The 19,689-nt window shown below is 41.2% G+C and overlaps 1 protein-coding gene across 2 annotated transcripts in view; it reads right to left on the reverse strand.

Moving 5' to 3' along the window:
- erbb4b (erb-b2 receptor tyrosine kinase 4b) overlaps positions 1–19,689 on the reverse strand; it is a 316,365-nt gene that overhangs the window by 166,361 nt on the left and 130,315 nt on the right. For both annotated transcript variants that reach the window (XM_087176745.1, XM_087176744.1), the window contains exon 2: positions 4,469–4,620. In XM_087176745.1, coding sequence (XP_087032871.1) covers positions 4,469–4,620 — 152 coding nt within the window. The remainder of the gene's footprint in view (positions 1–4,468; positions 4,621–19,689) is intronic.

The raw sequence follows: 19,689 nt of genomic DNA on the forward strand, positions 1-19,689 counted from the left end.
AGATGAGGCAGCAAGATCCAGTCAGTGGATTTGGATGAGAAGAAGTAATGGTAGCTGGGGGCCCAGCAGGGGGAGCACTTAGGATAGACAGACTCTTAGGAGAAGCAAGGAAGAAATCCAGGAAGAGGAAGTGTTTTTAAGTGGGGGTGTGGCCTGTGTGAGCCTCTTTGAGACCATGCGGTTAGTCCAGGTGAGTTGGCCTGTATTGTTTGCTTGTATTGAATTGATTTGTAGTGTGTCTGTGGCTGTTTAGGTGAGTTTGTTTGTTTTAGGTGAGTTGCATGGTGTGGTGTTGGAGAGTAGGGGGGTGTAGAGCACAGCCTAATCCGGCGGGGGAGAGCCAGCCCAAAAAGGCCCCTCTCCCTGACTCTACCTCCCTCATTGTCTTGGAGAGTGGGGGAGTAGGGGGGGGTAGAGCACAGCCTAATCCGGCGGGGGAGAGTTTAGCTAAAAAATGCATCTCTCCTTGACTCTGCCTCCCTCATTCAAAATGGCCGCCACTTTCTCCAACTGTTTGGGGGAGTTTGTTTGCTGAATCTGCTAGTGTGTTTTGTCAGAGTTGATGATGGTGTTGTTTGCGGTAGCATAGGCAAGATAAAGAAAAAAGTTGTGGTGTGAGGAGCAGTGATATCTGGCATTAGGGGAGTGACTCTGGGACGCCAGTGATCACTGTCTAGCCTCCTGGAGGTGTCGTGGGACCAACTAGACGAAACACTGGTGAAAGGAGGTTCCCACCTGATGACCCCAAAGACATGTTAGTTATCACTGCTCATTAGTCTGTATAATTAATAGTTATCATAGGACATGTTAAGCTTAGGGAGCTATTCACTGAGTCTGGTCCATTTTCTGTAGCACAAGTTTCTTGTGTTTATCTTAAATATCTGATAGTGATAGCTTCGCTCTCTCTACTAGCAACTTCGCTCTGTGTTTCAACAGGATAAGAAATCAACTGATCATGGCCTCTGAGGTTAATATAAAAACTGCAGCATAGCTCAGGTTAGACCTATTGCACTATAGCTTTCCCTTGACCTTACGCACTCATTTTAAAAGATTTGTATTGTCTGTTTTATGTGATTCCTTTTCGCAAAAAAGGGTTTGTTCACACCCCCACCCCCCACCCCCAACCCCGATCATATTAACAGCAGGGTTAAGACACTTCTTTTGCCTCAATTTTCTCTATCTAAACTGCTCCCTCCTGTTCCACAGAAAAATATTGATTTAGACGGATTGAGATTTGTTGGCTTGTACTGTAAATTGTAGACTGTGAAGACAGCGTTCTTGCTATAAGTGACCAGACATCTTTAACCTCGAGTTCCCCTTTAGTTTCTGTTATTCCTGCTCACCGGTGCAGTTGCAGTGGTTTCCATCTGGTACGCATCACTATGACAGCTGGGAGTGTTTTGAACAAGTGCAGGGTCAAGTGAAACACTTCACACGAGTGTTACTCAGGGCCACATTAACAGACCACTGCACTCATTTCCTACAAGCCCCATTTAGTAATTACGTGTTTGGGCAGGAGCTATCCAAATAAAAATGCCAAAAACAAAAAACAAAAACCCACAGAAAAGATGCGTTTATGAAAAATAAAAATAAAAACTGATGTGCAAAGGAGGAACTGATGAACTGATGTTGCAGTGAAGAACAAGATCAAGTGACAGAAAGTGTCTGTCACAAAAAATCTGAATGTACAGTGTTTGTTGTCTTTGCTACCTTGTTTTTCTATTCTATTCTATTAATTTTTCTTACACTAATAACACAAGGCCTGTTGGAAATATTCAATATTTCAGTTTTTAAACAATAATTCCATAATTTAATTACAACTACAGGGACAGAGGTGGGGACTTAGTGGTATTGAAGGAATTACATGTTTACTAATGGTTGCAATGGCAAGACAAACAATCTGATCTGACTGTGTGTTCCTACTGAGACTGGGAAGAAGGGAGGAGAGGGGAAAATTAATATTTCATAATCACAGATCTGTTTATGAGTGCACACTAGAAAGTGATATGAGGGAAAAGAGAGAGACAAAAGTGCGTTTGCTTTCCTCTGTGTCCCCTTCACATAAACGAAAACGTCACACTGGAATACTTTGAGCCGAGTACAACTTGTCATTTCATTTTCTTGATGCGCACGCACTCGGGATGCAAATGCGCGTTCTGTTATACAACATGGGAGAAGGATTCAGAGCAACGAGAATATGGATTTACATTTAAACATTGACGTTGTAAACATTGTGTGTGGGTAAGGCTCAGTGTTGGACTGTTGGTCTGAACGTGAATATGTGAGAGAAGGGAGCAAGCCTCAGTGCTGAAATGCAGTTATTAATCACTGCGCGAGCTTTTGATTCATCTGTCGTGGAGGCAGTTTGGAAGATGGACTCTATTTACTGCTAAAGTTGTTTGAGGGGTTTTGGGAGGCAGCCATCAATCTCTTGGCTATCTTGAAAAAGAGGGAGCCAATGCACAGGCATCAGTTTCAATCACCTCCTAGAGACAGCTGGTATGGTATGCTGCTGCACAATAGTTTTTCCTTCCCTCCTTCCCCCTCTTCTCTACCTCAAGGTGAAGTTTTTTCCCTCCCCGGGGAAGTGTGTTATTAATGTGTTTTATCATAATAATAATAATATTCCCTAAAAATACACACTGTGCCCTGCCCTCCTGCTCCCTTGCTGTTTGGCACCCTGTGTTCTTAATTAGCATCTTCAATTAACCCATGTTAATTGCCAACCATGGAAAGGTGGTGGAACCTGGCAAGCTGACACCACAGGGAGCTGTTTTGTAATGTAGAAGTATGCAGGTGAAGAAGCGATTGCAGTCTTCTTTGACCTCAACCTGCAAATACCACAACTATGTAATATTACTTATACAGATGACAAACCTAATGTGCGAGTGTGAATGTTTCTTTTTAAAGTACAAACTAGTTCTATGTAGTTAAACAATGATTACATTTGATCTTGGAACTGCCCACCACCCCCACCCACCCCCATCTATTTTCATCTAAGTCAGTGGGGCCGATTACCTCTGCAGGAGTCTAATGGTAGCACTTTACCATCCATTGCTCCCTCTTTCTTAATATCATCTTGGTTTTGTTTGGCGTCACAAGGGGGGGGTTGTCAGTATTGCTCTGCACAATGTAGAACGCTTAATGACTCTGTTTTGTTTCGCTGCTTTGATCAATCTTGATTTCTTTTGGTCCACACAAACTAAATACACAGGAGGAGACAAGTTACCCCATTACTTTTACCTGATGTAAACAAATCATTTTGCCATATTAACTTTAAATCATTGTTGTAAAGAGCAAAATATGAAAACACAGCTTGCCATGTAGCCCCTGTAGCCCAGTTAATTCTCGCAGCAATAGCAGCTCATTAATGCAGTCAGCACTGCAGCGTAATACCAGGGGAGCTCCCCAGCCCCCTAGATAGACTGGAATCAATTGGAATTGGATGGCGTTAGCAGTGCAGAGTGCAGCCAATGTAGTCAAGGGTGATGTTCTTGAGACGCGGAAGGCCAACAAAAGTCAAGAGTAGCAGCTGATTTCACCAAAAAAAAAACTAAAAACAAACAAAAAAGCATACTTTTATCTATTTCCTGCAAATTTCTCTATAGTAGCCACTCTCTCTTACGGCACTATTACTGCTCTGGCTGCTGAAAGGGGCTGGGCCGGGGTCTGCCATCATCTGGCTTGGTGTTTGTGGGTATGCATGTGTCCACCAAACCAAAATGGAAGTAAGCATTCATGTAAGTAATTCCACATCAGCTCTCTTACCCAGGCCACATGTACTTCCTCTTACCTACCTGTCTTATGCAGCCTGAATCAGGCATCTCCCGTTGTCGTGGATTTAATGATTTTACTTCCAAATTTTGGGATTAAAAATGATAAACCACCAATTTAATCTTCTATGACTTTCACAGCGTGTTCTGTCAAGCAATAAGGTGATTTTAAAAACTGGTCATAAATATCTGAACGTTTGAAGAAAGGGATTTGTGTTCAGTGCTACAGCACTTTTCTTTTTCTGTCAGTGATTCATGTTTAATAAAAAAATTGTCTGGTTAAGTTATTTGGATTTTGATTATTCTGTGCCTCAGACCACAATGGTGTGAGCGTACAATCAGTTAGACACTCTCAGAGGAGAGGAAGTCTGATTACCCCTGATTAAAACAACTTTCCGCTTATCATTGGCTATGTCGACAGTAGTCCGAATACTGATTGGTTGAGAAAGTTCTTAGCACAGGGCATCCTCTGGGCAACAAGGATGGATATAAAGACCTTGATTACAAAGTTCACATTACAAACTTTTCACTCAATTTTAGACAATTACTGGTACGAACAGATTGTGTTTTCAGCAATCAAGTCACTAGGGATGTTAGTGATTAATCAATAATTGACTAATTTCAATTAATAAGGGAGGTATATTCTGTCTACTTGATGCGCACTGAGCCAAGTATGTCAAATATTTAGTCCTTACTCGGAGGAAGGTGAGGTCCCGACTGCGGTCGATGCTGGTGATCTCAAGGTTTCCCATTACGACTTCACAGTTCTCATAGTATTTCCTCAGGGTCCGGTACTGCTGCTCCAGGTCTGACAGCGTGCTCAGCTTGTTCTCTGTACCAGCACATACTAGGAAAATAAGAGACAAGGACAAGAGGGATAAGACAGTGTTAATAAAGCTATAATATTAACTGTTTTGACTGAGAAAACAACTTGAACACTGACCATAAATGGCACAGTGGGGTCACGTTAACAAGATTTTCTCATAATTTAAATGTGTTCCTCAAAGACTACCAAGGTTTGGTTTGTATTTTACAGTAATGTGCCAAAACTGGTGCTGCAAAAAAATAAAATAAATAACTAAATAATACTAATAATTTAAAGAGAATTTAGTGACAGTGAGCTGCAGCACCTGCTTAGCGTAGCCTGGTCATGTAACACAAGGAAGCCACTGGACCTAACTACACCCCAACCCCACCTTACATCACCCCTTGGGGCACGCAGGACAGATGAGCGCTCTTTAGCAGCAAGCTGGGCTGTTCACTTGACAACTAATTAAATAGAACCATTTCCACCCATCACACACCTTGCCACCCCCACCCCCCAATCCCCCTGCACAACCCCACCACCCCACCACCCACATGACGACACGGACCATCTGCCCAATCAGCTGGTGCTGCCTATTCAAGCATGACGCACGGACGTTTGTAGCAATTGCAAAGATTAGGGGCTAAATCAGGATAACCTGGGGCTTGTTGTGTTTCTTTTTTTTTCTTTTTTTTTGGAGGGAGGCAGGCATGTTGTTTAGGGATGTTATGTCTGTACGTACACACACACACACACACACACACACACACACACACACACACACACACACACACACACACACAGATACAGACATTTCTCTCAGTTGTTGGCCCTATTGTTAAAGTGCACATACATTAGTCAACACTCATACACACACACAGATATTTCATTAACCCGTATACCCTCCAGCTGATCACACACTTGATCCATCTCAGTAAGAGCCTGGCTCACCTTTGAGTTTGTTCCCACCTGTCTTTTCTCTTTTTCTGTCTCTACATGCCTGTTTTTCTGACACTTGATATTACTTCTGTCATCCTGTTAGCACTGTTCTCCCTCTCTCTCTCTCTCTCTCCTTTCCCTCTATCTTCTCCTCCCATTCTGTATTCTCTCTTGCAATTCCATTACTCAACTTGTATTTTCATTAGGTTGCTGCCATTTTCTGTATCATATTTTTTTTTCTGTTAGTTTCCTCAGAATCAACTGCTGTTAACTCTTTTGTCTCTCTTTGCTGCTTTTTACAAGAACTATTTACTGCTGGCAATCCCGGCCCCCTTTCTTCCACCTAACACATATTTTCCAGCTTTACTCTCAGTGCATTTGTTTAGTATTTATTTTTATCAGCAGTTATGATATCTTGCCAGCCTTCCACATTTCCGTCATGTCTTTAATGGCCCCTTATTCGTTTTTACCTTTTGCTATGTTTTTAAGCTCTTGTGGCCAATTTCTTGTTTTCCAGTCTTGCTTTATTGATTATTTTGTTCTTTCATATTTTACCAGATTCTCCATTTTATTGTTTTCTTTCCATTTTCTCTTTTCTTGTTTTTTCATCAGTTTTATGGTTACCCGCTCTTCCTTTTTCGTCCATAACTGTAATGCTTGCGATTGTGTTAAATAATTTTCTCACTGGCTGATTTTAATACAGAGTTCTTCTTTACTTCTTCGAAGATGGAATCATTAAACTGTGCCTCCTTAACTTGTGTTTAGTAAACCAAGGAGCAGCAGTGTACGTAGAGAACACAACCTGCACTTGTCAGAACGACAGTGCTTCTTACCTTGGGTTGCTGTACTCATGCTATAGTTATAAAGTTATAGGAAACAGAATTTATTTCTTTAACATAGCTTTTGTTTTGGGGCATCGGCATAGTTTCTAACATTATACTGTTACCAAGACTTTGTGCAACTTCCTCCCTCATGTGCAATGTTACATTACTGTCCCCTCTGCTGAGGATCCAAGTAAAATTCAATTCTGCTACAAAGACTTTGCTACACTTAAATGCCTCCTTTTTATGGATCATCTGTTGCCCTGTTTGGGGCAGGGCTCAAAATATTTGGGGCTAAAGCCCTAAATCATCCGACCTAATGACGCTACTGGCATGAAGACACACACCCACACACACACCCACACACACACACACACACACACACATGAACACATGGACACAGATTGAGAGTAAAGCACATACATTTGGCTACATCCCAAAGTCTGTGTTTTGAGTATGTGTGGAATCAGACAGCTCTGTCCACAAGCCAAAACAACAACATACAGCCTTTGAAATTTTTGCTTATTTTGTGGAATCCTTTATTGACCTCAAGTGTCCCCGACCGGACGTAACACATGAACCACATTCACAGCATTACGGGCCCTCTAGGTTTTCTCCTACACTGTAAAATGTGACAAGTTGATCTTACTTAAAAGATCTAGGAAAAAGACTGCATTGAAAAAACTAAGTAAATATCACTATTAGTTTTAAGTTATGATGACTTCATATCCATGTGTTAAGTTTACATAAAATGTAATTGTGCAACTTAAAAATGGCAGCTAAAGTTAACTAGCTCTGAAGTGCTAGCAACTGAAGTAAAACAAGTTAGTCTGATTTGTGTGGAAAGTTGTGTTTACTCAGTTAAATTTAAGATAAACACAAAGCTTGTGCTACAGAAAATGGACCAGACTCAGTGAATAGCTCCCTAAGCTAGCAACTGAAGTAAAACAAGTTAGTCTGATTTGTGTGGAAAGTTGTGTTTACTCAGTAGAGTTTAGGAAACTGATTTCCTTGGATAAATCAAGTAAGCACAACAAAGATTGATAGGTTCACAGGACTCTTTTTATATTTCAGAAAATACTATTCTGAGCATTTTAAGTAAAGCCCAATATATGAATTAACAAATGGAGTAGCCAATGAATCAGGTCCATTTTCAAATTGCTGTAAACTAATTTTCAGTCAGCATAGGGTATTTACCTTTTAGTGTATGTATTGTTTGTAAACCTAGTGGCCATCTCAAACATATGGACACTGGCATTTGTTCCTGTGAAGCGTTATAATTTTGTTTCATTTGTATTGCCATAGCTATGTGGTTTCTCCCACCTGCATCGTCTTCATGCTTGATGACAGAGGAGCCATCAGTGTGACGGAGAGGTGACGGTTCCTTCCCTGAGTCTTGTCACATTGTCACCCATGAGCTGTTACCTCTCTCTCTGAACACCTCCACCCTGAAAGATCGTCACTGACGCTCTGCATTTTAATTCAAGATCCCTTGCACACCCAACACTACACTGTGCTCTCCTTCTTACACCTTATATCTCCCTCAATTCAACCTGAGTGTTTTCACTCCATCCTCTTGGCTAGCAATAAACTAGGCCAAACTCATTTACCCCTTTTCTCCACACCAGCACTCAGCAGCAAAATCTTTCAATTCTATTTCCTATTTACTTCCCATCATTACACCACAGATACATATGAGGAAAAGAGGATTCAGCCTCGAGTCAACACAGGCTGTAAAGACAAATGGGATTGTGTTTAAACACTTCCACATCTAAGCAGATAGGAGATAAGTGGAACTATTCCAATGTGACCTGGACAATATTCGTACGAGCTGGTGGTGATTAGCTAGGTTGCACATAGCATAATGTGCTGCTCAGGAATGATATATGGCAGACCTGGGTGTTTTCAATAACAGTTAGCGTGGGCTTGAGGGGAGCGGGACGGAGGGTAGAGGGGGGTCATAAAGTGAGGATAGGTGTAATAAACTGTTATTGCACCCTTGGGGCAGGGCACTGAGATCAGAGGAAAGGGCCATTGTGGCATGTGATGTCTAGTGAAATTTACTTTTTTATACCCATTTGCTTCCCCAAGCATACCTTCAGTAAGCCTGCTGACTGTTGAAACCTGTCTGGTGCCATGTGAAGTCTATATGTTTTTTTTGTTTTTTTTGTTGTTTGTTTTTTTGTCCCATGTGTGATTTTTAATGAAACACTATGAAATCCTATAGCTCTGCATGAGCCTTAGATGGTGCTGAGTGCCAAGTGAACCACAACAAAACCATCTGTGCTGTGTGGAGTACATATAGAGGAAGTGTGAACTGTTGAAGGTTTACTGCAAAGCCTGGTGGTCGTACTGTCTGCATGTGTGTGCATGAATGTGGGCTGGGTGTAAATAGTAGTCCTCGGGATGTATTTTCTCCCTCTTACTGCATGATCGAATCCATTTGTCTCCATGCTCAATATGTTACATCTGAGCCTGTATATCACTGTAAAGGTTGTATAAAACACAGTCTGTGCTCCTTATATTGGTGCGACCTGCCTACCTAGGAGGACTTGCTATAATACATAATGCACTGAGTTGTCGACTGTTTAACATAGTGCCTATGATGCAGGAATAGCCTGCAAGAACAGATGAATCTTCATATTGTTAAAAACCTATGGCAGTTCCATAAAAGAGAATCTATCTTATCCACTTGATGGATTTCACACTTAAATGCCAATGAGATTCACTGTATTTGTTCAATATATATATATATATATATATATATATATATATATTTGGCTGTGTGAGTAAATTGATTTAATTTGTCTGCAGGGAATTTCATCTGAGGAGTGATGGATTAAGGCAATGAATCATAAGATTTTAGGATTTTCCAATATACTGTATGTAATTAATGAGACAATTATGAGCCGATCGGTGGAAATTCATATCTGGCTCAATTTATAGGGTCTAGAAGGGAATTTACAGGTGCAATTTTTTTTCTCCAGTGCTTTGACATATGCTGTGAATTTATGATTAGCCTTGGTTAAGTTCTCATTAGTTTATTGGACTATGGATGAGGAAAAAGTGTATATTCATCAGCACCCAAGAGTTCTTCCAGGCAATACATAGATAGCTAGACAGCTAAAAAGATAGCTAGATAGATAGCTAGATAGATAGATAGATAGATGTGAGTGCAGAAGCAGTTCTTCTCTTCTTCTCTCTATTTCCTGTGAGAATATTCTCCATCCATCTATCACAAATCAAAGCAGTCACAGACTTTCAGAGGGATATATGGGTTGGTAGCTGGGTTTCAATAGTTTCCATGCATTCCCATGCGTCTCCAACAGACAGCCACCCGACAAGACCACAATGCATCCATCACTGTCTCTGACCCACTCACTACAAGCAGCTATAGAGGGAATGCAAACTTTACATACAAACAAAAACATGTTTAAATGCCAGCAAAGAAACTGGAATACCCCTGAGCTGCATTTTCACCAGTTTAAAAATCATAATTATCCTCATCAGGATTACATAGGCACTGCACCGATGTGGTGTCTGCACCTTTCCCAATTCATTTCATACATAGTGCACAAAACAACTTCATCAATAGTGCCTTGTGCGATTATTGAATGCCTATAAACCTGGCAAGTCTCTGAGGTTTATAGGCTCCTGCCAGGGAAGCCAACAAAAGGTCATCCCAATAGCCAGTAACTGACTGAATTAAATAAAGTTGCAAATGTCACTTCCATAAGTAAACACTGTCAGGAGCTGAGCTTGGCTAACGTGCCTTGAATAAACAGGAGGACCTTGTAGACGTTAAACTGAAATACTGCCTCACACAGGACAAAAATACTAAATCAGCCACACTGAACAAAAGGTGCCACATCTGAAGTCAGAGCTGTCCTTTGTCCCCTAATGTCCCCCAGATGAGCTTTGGTGGCTAAGTATGAGTTACAAGCCACTGCTTCTGATGGTAATCATAGCCCAGATTATCGTCCATCTGCCGAGCAGCTTAATAAGCATCAGAAACAATAACTAGATGAGTGTTCGTGATGACGGCACGGTCCAGTAACACTAACCTCTCACTGCCCTCCGAGCTCTGGTCACCTACCAACAGTGCTATTGCTTTCTCCATATGGTCTGTCATAAATTAGCATTCATGCCCTTGCTGGTGCACAAAGCTCCAACACCTTGTGCGAGTTTTCCACAGAGGATAGCCTGCGGCTGCCAGAGTGTGCTTACAGAAGCTGATTACATTGCACGTATCTGATATATCACAAGTTTCACTAATAAGTGGTCCGTTGGTATGATCTGTATATTTACTGTGCTGTTCAGTCTCATCACTCTCATTTACCCCTTTCCCTGCAGCAGACAGCTCTGATAAACTATATGCTATACCTGCACAGCAGCAATCTGCGGCCAGTCAGGACACAAATAGGTAAAGAAGGTTACTGTACAAGATGATGGAAAAAAGAAATACCTAAATAACATCAGTAGAAATGCCAGTGATTAATTGTTTATTGATTAAAAAATAAAAATCTGTTAACCAAGAATGCAGATGAGGACACAGTGTAACCTTCAGAAAATGCACTGTACCTATCTGCAGTAGCCTCCCCTCTTACTGCTTAATGAGATGAAGTTACATGTGTTTACTAACCGCACGCAAGGGCCAAACAATTTATTTAACGCACCTCCTTGCCATCCAAGGAAAAAGTGAATCGCAGCGTGGCTTTCTGTGCTCACTGTGGCAGTCGTGTTGATGAGCACTGGAGCATAAAGTTGTTGTTGCATGATATGTTGTCAGGCGGCTGCCCGGTTTAGCTAGCTATCTGAGGCTCGTGCTAACACCAAGCTACAACCTTCAACAGAGAGCAGCTGCTTGGTTAACGCTTGGTTAATGGGAGCTGAATGTCAGGCAACAGAGAGTGCAGCTATCGCTACAGTGCTAACGCTTGGGCCAATGGTGCTCTGATTTAAAAATGCATCAAACATTATCAACAAAAAAGTGTGTAAGCGACTGCCCCCTGCTCTGAGTATAAATAGATGCATTTTTACCAGTGGCAGTAAATGCTGAAAGATTTTCTGGACTGATAAAGTTGGAGCAACAGTATATGTGGGTGTTTCCAGCAGTGGTAGTAACATTAGCCACAGTGGACAACGCACACCATGTGTATAAGGTATGCATATTATCTGATATAAAATCAATAAAACCAGAGTCCTATTATGTAACCTATTCTGTGTTTGTGCAATAATGTTATTTACAAATGTGCAGGTATTACTAACCCATTTAGACTACAGCCTAAGCATAAACACTCCATGGGAAATGTGAAAATATGAATTTACCTTCCATTATTATTATATATATATATCACTGCTTGTTCATAAATAAAAATAGCAATTTAGACTCTCACTCGCTCACTGGCTATCTAATATGTTAGGTGTGACAGTGCTGTGTGATACTGCAGCTGTAAATGATAAAGACTGGTGTTGCTCAAATCAAAAACAGAAGGAGGGAGCGAAAGTTTTAAGTGGAAGCATGAAAACAGTAATCAGGCTGCCACTGATAATATACCACTGTCGCCTGTGTCTCTGAGTGTCTGCCTGTGTGTGTGTGTGTTTGTGGTCGGTGTTGTTCATGGTTACTGCTGCTATTAAAGCAGAAAATAAACAGCAAAGTAACAAAGTGTAGCTCAGTATGCTTACCCCTTTTTATCAATTCTTTATGTATTTCTTTATTTGAACATATTCTCTAATTCAGTAGTCCAGGTAGTCACCAAAGAAAAACTTTTATTAGGAAACCTGGAGAACTGGTCAATGCGATGCCCGAAAACGTACGAAGGCTGCACCCATTTATTATCTCTCTCCGCGTCTGTATCTCTGTAGGATTTAAACTTGTCTCCAGATAAGAAAAATCCATCCGAGTCACAGGGGAGTGATTGGCTGACACTGACACACACCTCATTACCCAAAATCCTCCAGCTTCTTCTTCCTGACTGAATGCGCAGCCGACAATAGAACGGGTGAAAAGCCTTTTAGTCCCTATACTGACCGGTAGCAGTGTGTGTGTGTGTGTGTGTGTGTGTGTGTGTGTGTGTACTCTGTATGTGTGTCTAAATGTGCATGTATGACCTTCAGTTTTGGCTTACCCTTGTAACACACAAGCTTTATTTGTTTATACCTTTACTAAATTGGTTTTAGATTAATAAGGCTCTGGGGTAAATACACTGTGACCTAATTTTAATGCTCTTTGGCTGTTGCCAGGTATATAACTATAAAAATGGTGTTGCAAAGACTCAATAAAGTTTTTTTTTTCACAATAAAATTTGTGATTCATGTGATGAATTTAATAATAATGGTGGGGTTGTGATCTTTATCTACAAACTTTTAAATGGCAATTCACTCTTGTTCACTATTGCCATTCACTATTGTTTAATGCTTTTTATCTTGAATATTGAGGATTAGTCCATGAGTTGCCAGTGCTACCAGTTGTTAGATACCATTACAGGACATAGAATTTTGCAGGATGGAACTGTTTTCCAAGCACTGATGTTGTGTTATTTATTTATGGAAGATTAAAAAGAACTGAGAAGCTTGAAATGAGTACATTTAATTTTGGGAGGTTTATTTCAGAGGACACAAACACAAGTCATGTAGTTCCTCCCTGCCAGGTTTATCAAGCACAAGGTCCTATGATCAGTCTTGTTGGGCCCATGTGCACATTGCGACACCAGTGACACTAGTGGCAGCAGGTGAGATTGAATGTCAAGTATGTGGTATATATATAATATATAATGCTTTCAACTTAATGCCGCTAAATTAAGGATATACCGTAGCTTGGAGACGGTTTCTGTTTCAGAATGAGGGAACTTTGATGAAATTGTTAATCAGCTGTACTGTATCTTTTTTTTTTTTTTTAAGTATATTTTTTCGGGCTTTTTTATGCCTTTAATGGACAGCACAGTGGAGAGTGACAGGAAACAGGGAGGCAGAGAGAGGGGGAATGACATGCAGCGAAAGGCCGTCCGATGCGGGATTCGAACCGGGGCCAACTGCAGCGAGGACTGTAGCCTCTACACATGGGGCGCCTGCTTAAACCACTACGTTACACGACACCAGCTGTACTGTATTTTGACGTAATGTCAACATGATGTGCTTAAGCAGCGATCCAAATATTCAGCAGAGAGCATAAAAAAGTGATAGAGAGAGCTTTGAATTTCCCCAAATTTGAAATCACATACAGTATGTCGATCAGCTCTGTTGTAACAGCAAGGAGGAGGATCTCTGTAACATCTACAAACTGTCTTTGGAAATAATATGAAAAACAAGGAGATATGACGTCGTGAAGTGTATCTGGAAGACGACAGTTCACCATTCACTGTGTCATGTAAATGAGAGTGGCAGTGACGAGGAGGGGTTTACCTGTTGTGCTACGTAGGTGAGAAAAGGGGAAGATGGAGTATCTGGAATAAACTGTATGTTGTAAACTGTGTACTCAACAATTAACTTAGTACAATTGTCCCTGAGCATGAGTGCATGACCACCAGCTGCTGATATCCCTCCATTATACCAATTAGGTTTCAACCACTGGAGGGCAAAATGAACCATGTTTAGTGAGATACAGAATAAGATACACAGAATTTACGGCGCATTTTAAATTTAAAGCACTAAAAGCACCTTCATCATTTTGTTGGGAGCCTTCGTTACCAAGGGAGTGGATAGAGATCACATTGGCTCCAGCAAAGACGTGAGCGGCCACTGAAGGACCATCCACTGCTGCTTTGGACTGTGCTTTCGGTTATAATGTGTGTGAGGTGGATGAAAATAGAGTCTGTTTAACCTCTATGATGGGCCAGATCAGGCCTTTTCGAAAAACAGGTATATGACAGGTTTAGCTTGTTGAACAGAGAGGAATTGTTGAACCTCTTCTCATGCACCTGTATTCTCTCCTCTTGAATTTCACTGCAACAGTATTTTGATTAAATATCACGCCAGGAAGGGTCCCTGATTGAGTTTGAGATGCCAGCTTGTTCTCACAATTAGGCTCCCACAGCTAAAGAGCCCTCAAAGCTCGACCAAATACAACAAGAGCCTCACAGCTGACTTTTGTAGTGTTGCTCACAGTGTGAATAGAGTTAGATACATGTTACAGTATGTTTACTGGAACATTATCCAATGGATGATTTTACTGAATGCTGTGCGACTTAATTTCCCTTAATTATGTAATTATATGTACAGTACTTATTTTTAGAATATTAATGTAGCACACTCTCTTTAAAATGCCTCTTTAAACCAATACAATAGCACAGGAAGTCTAAAAACAGAAACAGTCAGATTTTCAAGCTTTGGTTCATCCGTAGTTTAAGAAGTCAATGTGAAGACACTAGAGGATGAGGACGATCAGGAAATCTCAAAAACTTGCTCTCAACAGATAAGAGTGATTTTCAGTTGGGCAGCATGTTACCAGACCTGTTTTAAACTTGGGCTGAACACTGTGCATGTGTGTGCGTAGAAACAGCAAGATTAGTTTTAGAATGTGTTTGTGTGTGTGTGTGTGTGCGCGCGCGCACGTCTCCGCACGTGTGCAATCGAGGCTAAACATGTGATTAGTACATTTCATGGCACAACCGCATGACTTTCATTGAGCTTCTGGCACAACTTCTCCAATCGCAGAGAGTTTTTAAGTTTTCCCAGGAGGCTTTGCCTTTGCTCTTACAGTCTCAGAAGCTTCCTGCTAAGACAAGGTGCAGTAAAATTTATGCTCTTTATATGCTAATAGTAGAAACACTAAACCCCTGAGGTGGCTCAAATCCCCACAGTCTAAATTGGTGCAAATGTGTGTGACAGTGTTAGTGGTGTGTGAAAGCGAGAGAAAACTTAGTGCATCTCTGATGTGGCCCTGAGCTATTCTGTTTCTAACAACATGCTGACGAACTTGAGTGGACCTCAGGGGGTGATCAGTTAAGTACACACACACACACACACACACACACAGCGTTGCTATTTAGAGATCAAATCTAGCTTATTATGATCTAGATTCACACTGGCACCCACATGGATGGCAGAACTAAACAATACCTCTGTGTGCCTCATATGTACAAAAGGCCAAGAATGATCACGGAAAGAAAATTACCTTTAACTAAACGCACAAGCACATACACACACAAGACTGCGCTGATCATAAAAGTGAAAGCATCGGCCATTTGATCAACTTCCTCAGAGGAAAAGGTCTTGGTGTTGTAGGTATACCACCATAAATCCTCTTAGCCATGAGGTCATAGTGGATTGCTGGTCATACAAATCAGAGATAGGAGATAATTATCTCCTGTCAACAGTCAATGCTTCTTTTTTTTTTTTTTACCCGTGACAACACGATAACCATAACCAGCAACTTTAGCCAAGCAGTGTTGTTTCATCATGATCACAGTCTTTCTTTAACAAGTAAGTGCATAGGTGCATCTGATATTGCACAGATGTGTCTGTTCTGTGTAATAGTAAATTCTGGTCACACAGTCATTTGCTAAGATTAATTTAACATACTGAGTAAATACAAATTGTCAATGTTAACTGCAAAAAAGTTGAAATGGTGCTCTCTGGTGATAGTAAGGCTCTGAAATGTTTACACTGCACTGCTGTGGTAGATGTAGTAGTTGTATACATTTAAATATCATTTTAATCTTGCAATAATTAATGACTGATGCATATAATCTCACATAAATGCTACTGCATTGGTGCTATTCATCCTGAGAATGACAACGATTTCTCACAGACTCCTTTGCTTTCGGATGAAAAGATGAGCCTTGCTTCAACTGAAGGGGATGATTTGATATTAAGAAGAGCATTGTCTTCCTATTTCTATTTCTTTATTTAATAAAGCAACATCACATTGTGCAGAAAAAAAACAAACAAAACAAAACAATCCCACATGTGGCCAAATCTGGTGGCTGGCACACTGTAAAATGCAGTGTTCAGCCCAGAGGCCAGTGCTCTCACAAATGGTGTCATTTCTTTACAGAAACCATATGGAAAAATGAAACAGGACCGAGCCATTGATGCTAATATTACAGATATAACCTCTAACATCTGCTTCTACCTTTGTCTCCTTTCATCTCCTGCCACTTCCGACCCCCATCTCTCCATCTCCCCTCAATTTGATTTTTTCATTCCAGATTTTGTGCATGACTTCCTTTATAAGTCAACCATTCTCAACTATTTCCACTATACAGTGCAATTCCCACAGTCAGTTCAACGGGTCCGACATTTACCAAGGGTGAACCTTTCTAAATAGCTTTTAGAAAGACGACTCATAATGCAAACTATTAGGTATCTTACAGCTGGATCCTTTGGGAGCTATCTGTCTTCTTTAACCATCACCACATGAGGGGGCTGATGGGTATTCATAGCATTGTTTTTGAAACATCATATCCAGGAAAAGTCAACAGCAGCTCCACGCACTTTCCCTACAACATACACAGTGTTATATTCCTAGCAGGAGCTACAGCCTCGGCTGCTGGCCCCTGAACAGCTCCACCGGGGCAGTTGTGTGTTAAGCACACCGCTGAAAGGCTCCTCAAGGGCAGCTGTTGAGGAGTGGGAGAGTGTAACTCATATACTTTCCCTACAAGCCTTTTTTCTGCCAGTCTGGGGATAAGAACCACTGACCTTCCACATGCAGACCTGCTTCTCTTGCCTCTGGGCGTCCACCACTTTCCTTTCCTCCCCTTTCCATCCCTTTCTCGCTCTCTCCCTCTCTCTCTGTCTCTCATTCTCTCTCTCTCTCTCTCTCACCGTCTGTCGTTCTCAATTCAGGCCTAGGTGTTGGAACCTATTCCAGCCTCCATCCTAGGAGTGAGTGAAATCCTTTCTGATAGTTTCTCTCTTTTTTTTTTTTTTTTTATACTGCATCTGGGATGACACTCTATCAATTAAGCCAGCAGGCTAGTCAAAGTGTTGCCTCATATCCTTCATGCCTCCAGCGCATACTGCTTTCCAGCCCCCATGTGTGGTCCTACCCATGAATCTTAATCTTGTACCCAAACAGTTGCCATCAATTATCCTGGCTGCTACTGCTAACTCTTCCCCTGCCTCCCATTTTTCCCCATTAAAAAAAGCCTTTTTTCCTCCTTGCTGTGACAGAATTGCCTTGCTCGCTTGCCCGGGAAATGATTTCTCAGCAGGCTTGTGGACCTGGTGCTTTCTACAGGTGGAAGGTAGGAATGGATGCATGTGTGTATTCCGGTGTTTACTGTATATGTGCCTGCGTGCCTTCTGTGTGCGAGCTGATTGTGCAGTGGGTTGCTGTTAATGGTTCATCCCAGTGAATTTCCTCGCAAAGAAATGTTTGGGAGCAGTTGGCTCCCAAAGACCGTAGATCAATACAGCAATATTGGTTTCATATAAAAGCAGAGGTGTGGGTCCATGTGGTAAGATTTCAAATCACTTGCACTGTGCTGTTATAGGCAGAGAAACCCTGGCATTCAACTCATAATCATTCAAACAGAACATGTTTGAGGGCAAATGACGATTTGTTTTTAGTTTCTTCAGCGTGTGATGTTTGCCTTTGTCTTCCCTGGACAGCAGGGCAGCATAGACAATAGTTGGAATTGTGTATCATGTAAAATGCAGTAAAGAATGTACAAAGCCAAGAAAAACCCCTCAACAAATGCACGGTACGGCATGAAACAACAGTTTACATCCACAAGTGGAAAAGAAAACACAGCTTTGCCAAAGGCAGCATATATATCAAAGCGGTCGCTGAACAGGGGAGAGAGATTTCAACGTCACCTGTCTGCTACTTACAGAGGTGCGTAAACATTCGCATATCACCAGGAGGAAGTGATGTCACACAGCACCAAAGGAGAGGTGCCTTCAGAGGAGATGTCACATCCTCTTTCAGAAGAAAGCACGGCATCTTCTCATGTGTAAATACTTTATTTTACACACCTGACAGCAAAAGAAAGTATTCAGATGAAGGAGCTCGTCACTTTTTTTTTTTTTTTACCTTCTATTGGACTGATCTGAACTTTGAATTTAAAATATCAGGCTCTTAATTTGAAAGTTTTCTGTCACACTCTAGTAGCTGCCGAAAAAATTCAGAGGATGCCCTGCTGCAAATTAAGGAAGAGTTTTTTTTTTCTTCCTCCTTATCAAAAAAAAACAAACAAACAAAAAAACAAGCTGGCGACACACTGCAACATAAACAAAGTACAATAACTTTGCATGTAGATCGTATGTCTTATTCAAAATTCATGCATCTCTGGGTATTTCTCTTTTCTCAGCCTGTCAGACAGTGACATGATTTGTCATTCAGGAGACTGCATGCTACATACAACAGACATGTGTGAAGCTGTCAGAATGGTAAGATAATTTATTCCATTAAACCGCTGGAACACACTGACAAGCAGTCAGGCTGAGTGTTTATGTGTGAGACATCAAGATGACAAGAAGACACTGCTGGAGGCATTTCTTTGTCTCAGTGTATTACTGTTGCTCATTGGCCCTCCCCCAGTAGTCTGTTGTCAAAACAGTCTATAATGAGGTTTACAATGGGATTCTAAATGACTTTTTTTTTTGTTTGTATGGTTTTTTGGATGTATTTTGAATATAAACCTTGACCAAAGTACCTGTGATTTCTCAGTTAAGGTTCTGTACTGCTTCGAACTGTTAGATGCATTTCAGCAAATCCAGCTACTGAGAGGCAGCACTAGTGGGTAAAGCCTGTGAAACCGCAGAAATCCAAGTTGTTAAAGCCCTTATAACCCTTACCACAGAACTTTGAAGAGTAGGCTTTCTAGGTTGGAAGTGTTTGAATGTATTTGCTTTCATTGTTATTCTATCTGTTGTGCTATACAATATAGGCAGTTTTTTTGTCCTCAGAGTTATACAAAATACATAACATGAACAAGTAGGACATATAGAATAAAAATAAAATCCAGGGTTAACGAGACAATGACAAATTGACACTCGACGTACCGCAGGCTGGATTTTTTGTAATTTGGGGGTGGGGGTGGTGGTTACTTATTTAAAGCTTGTATGGCTGTAGGATCAAAGCTCTTATTAAACTGGGCCTCTCTGCTCAAGGGTAGTTTGTACCTATGCCCGAAGCAAAAAGGGGGGTTGAGGGCCATTAGAGTGGGTGGTTGGGGTCATGTGTGATTGTGAGTAACAGATGAGGGGACACACTTGGACAACTTGGGGGTGAGAATACCAGTGAGATGAGTGGTGAGTTTGTTCTTTTTGGTGACTGTAAGCATATGGAAAAATAAACAGATGGCACCATACGGGAGAACTGGCTCAACAATGGTACCGAACAGGAGAAGAAGAGGATGGGGTCGGTAAATGTTGTTAATGTTCATGGTGTGCTGGGGGT

Source organism: Seriola lalandi, unplaced genomic scaffold (assembly GCF_002814215.2).
Source record: "Seriola lalandi dorsalis isolate HSWRI2012SDOR001 ecotype SW California unplaced genomic scaffold, Sedor1 jcf7180002054568, whole genome shotgun sequence".
Classification (NCBI taxonomy): domain Eukaryota; kingdom Metazoa; phylum Chordata; class Actinopteri; order Carangiformes; family Carangidae; genus Seriola; species Seriola lalandi.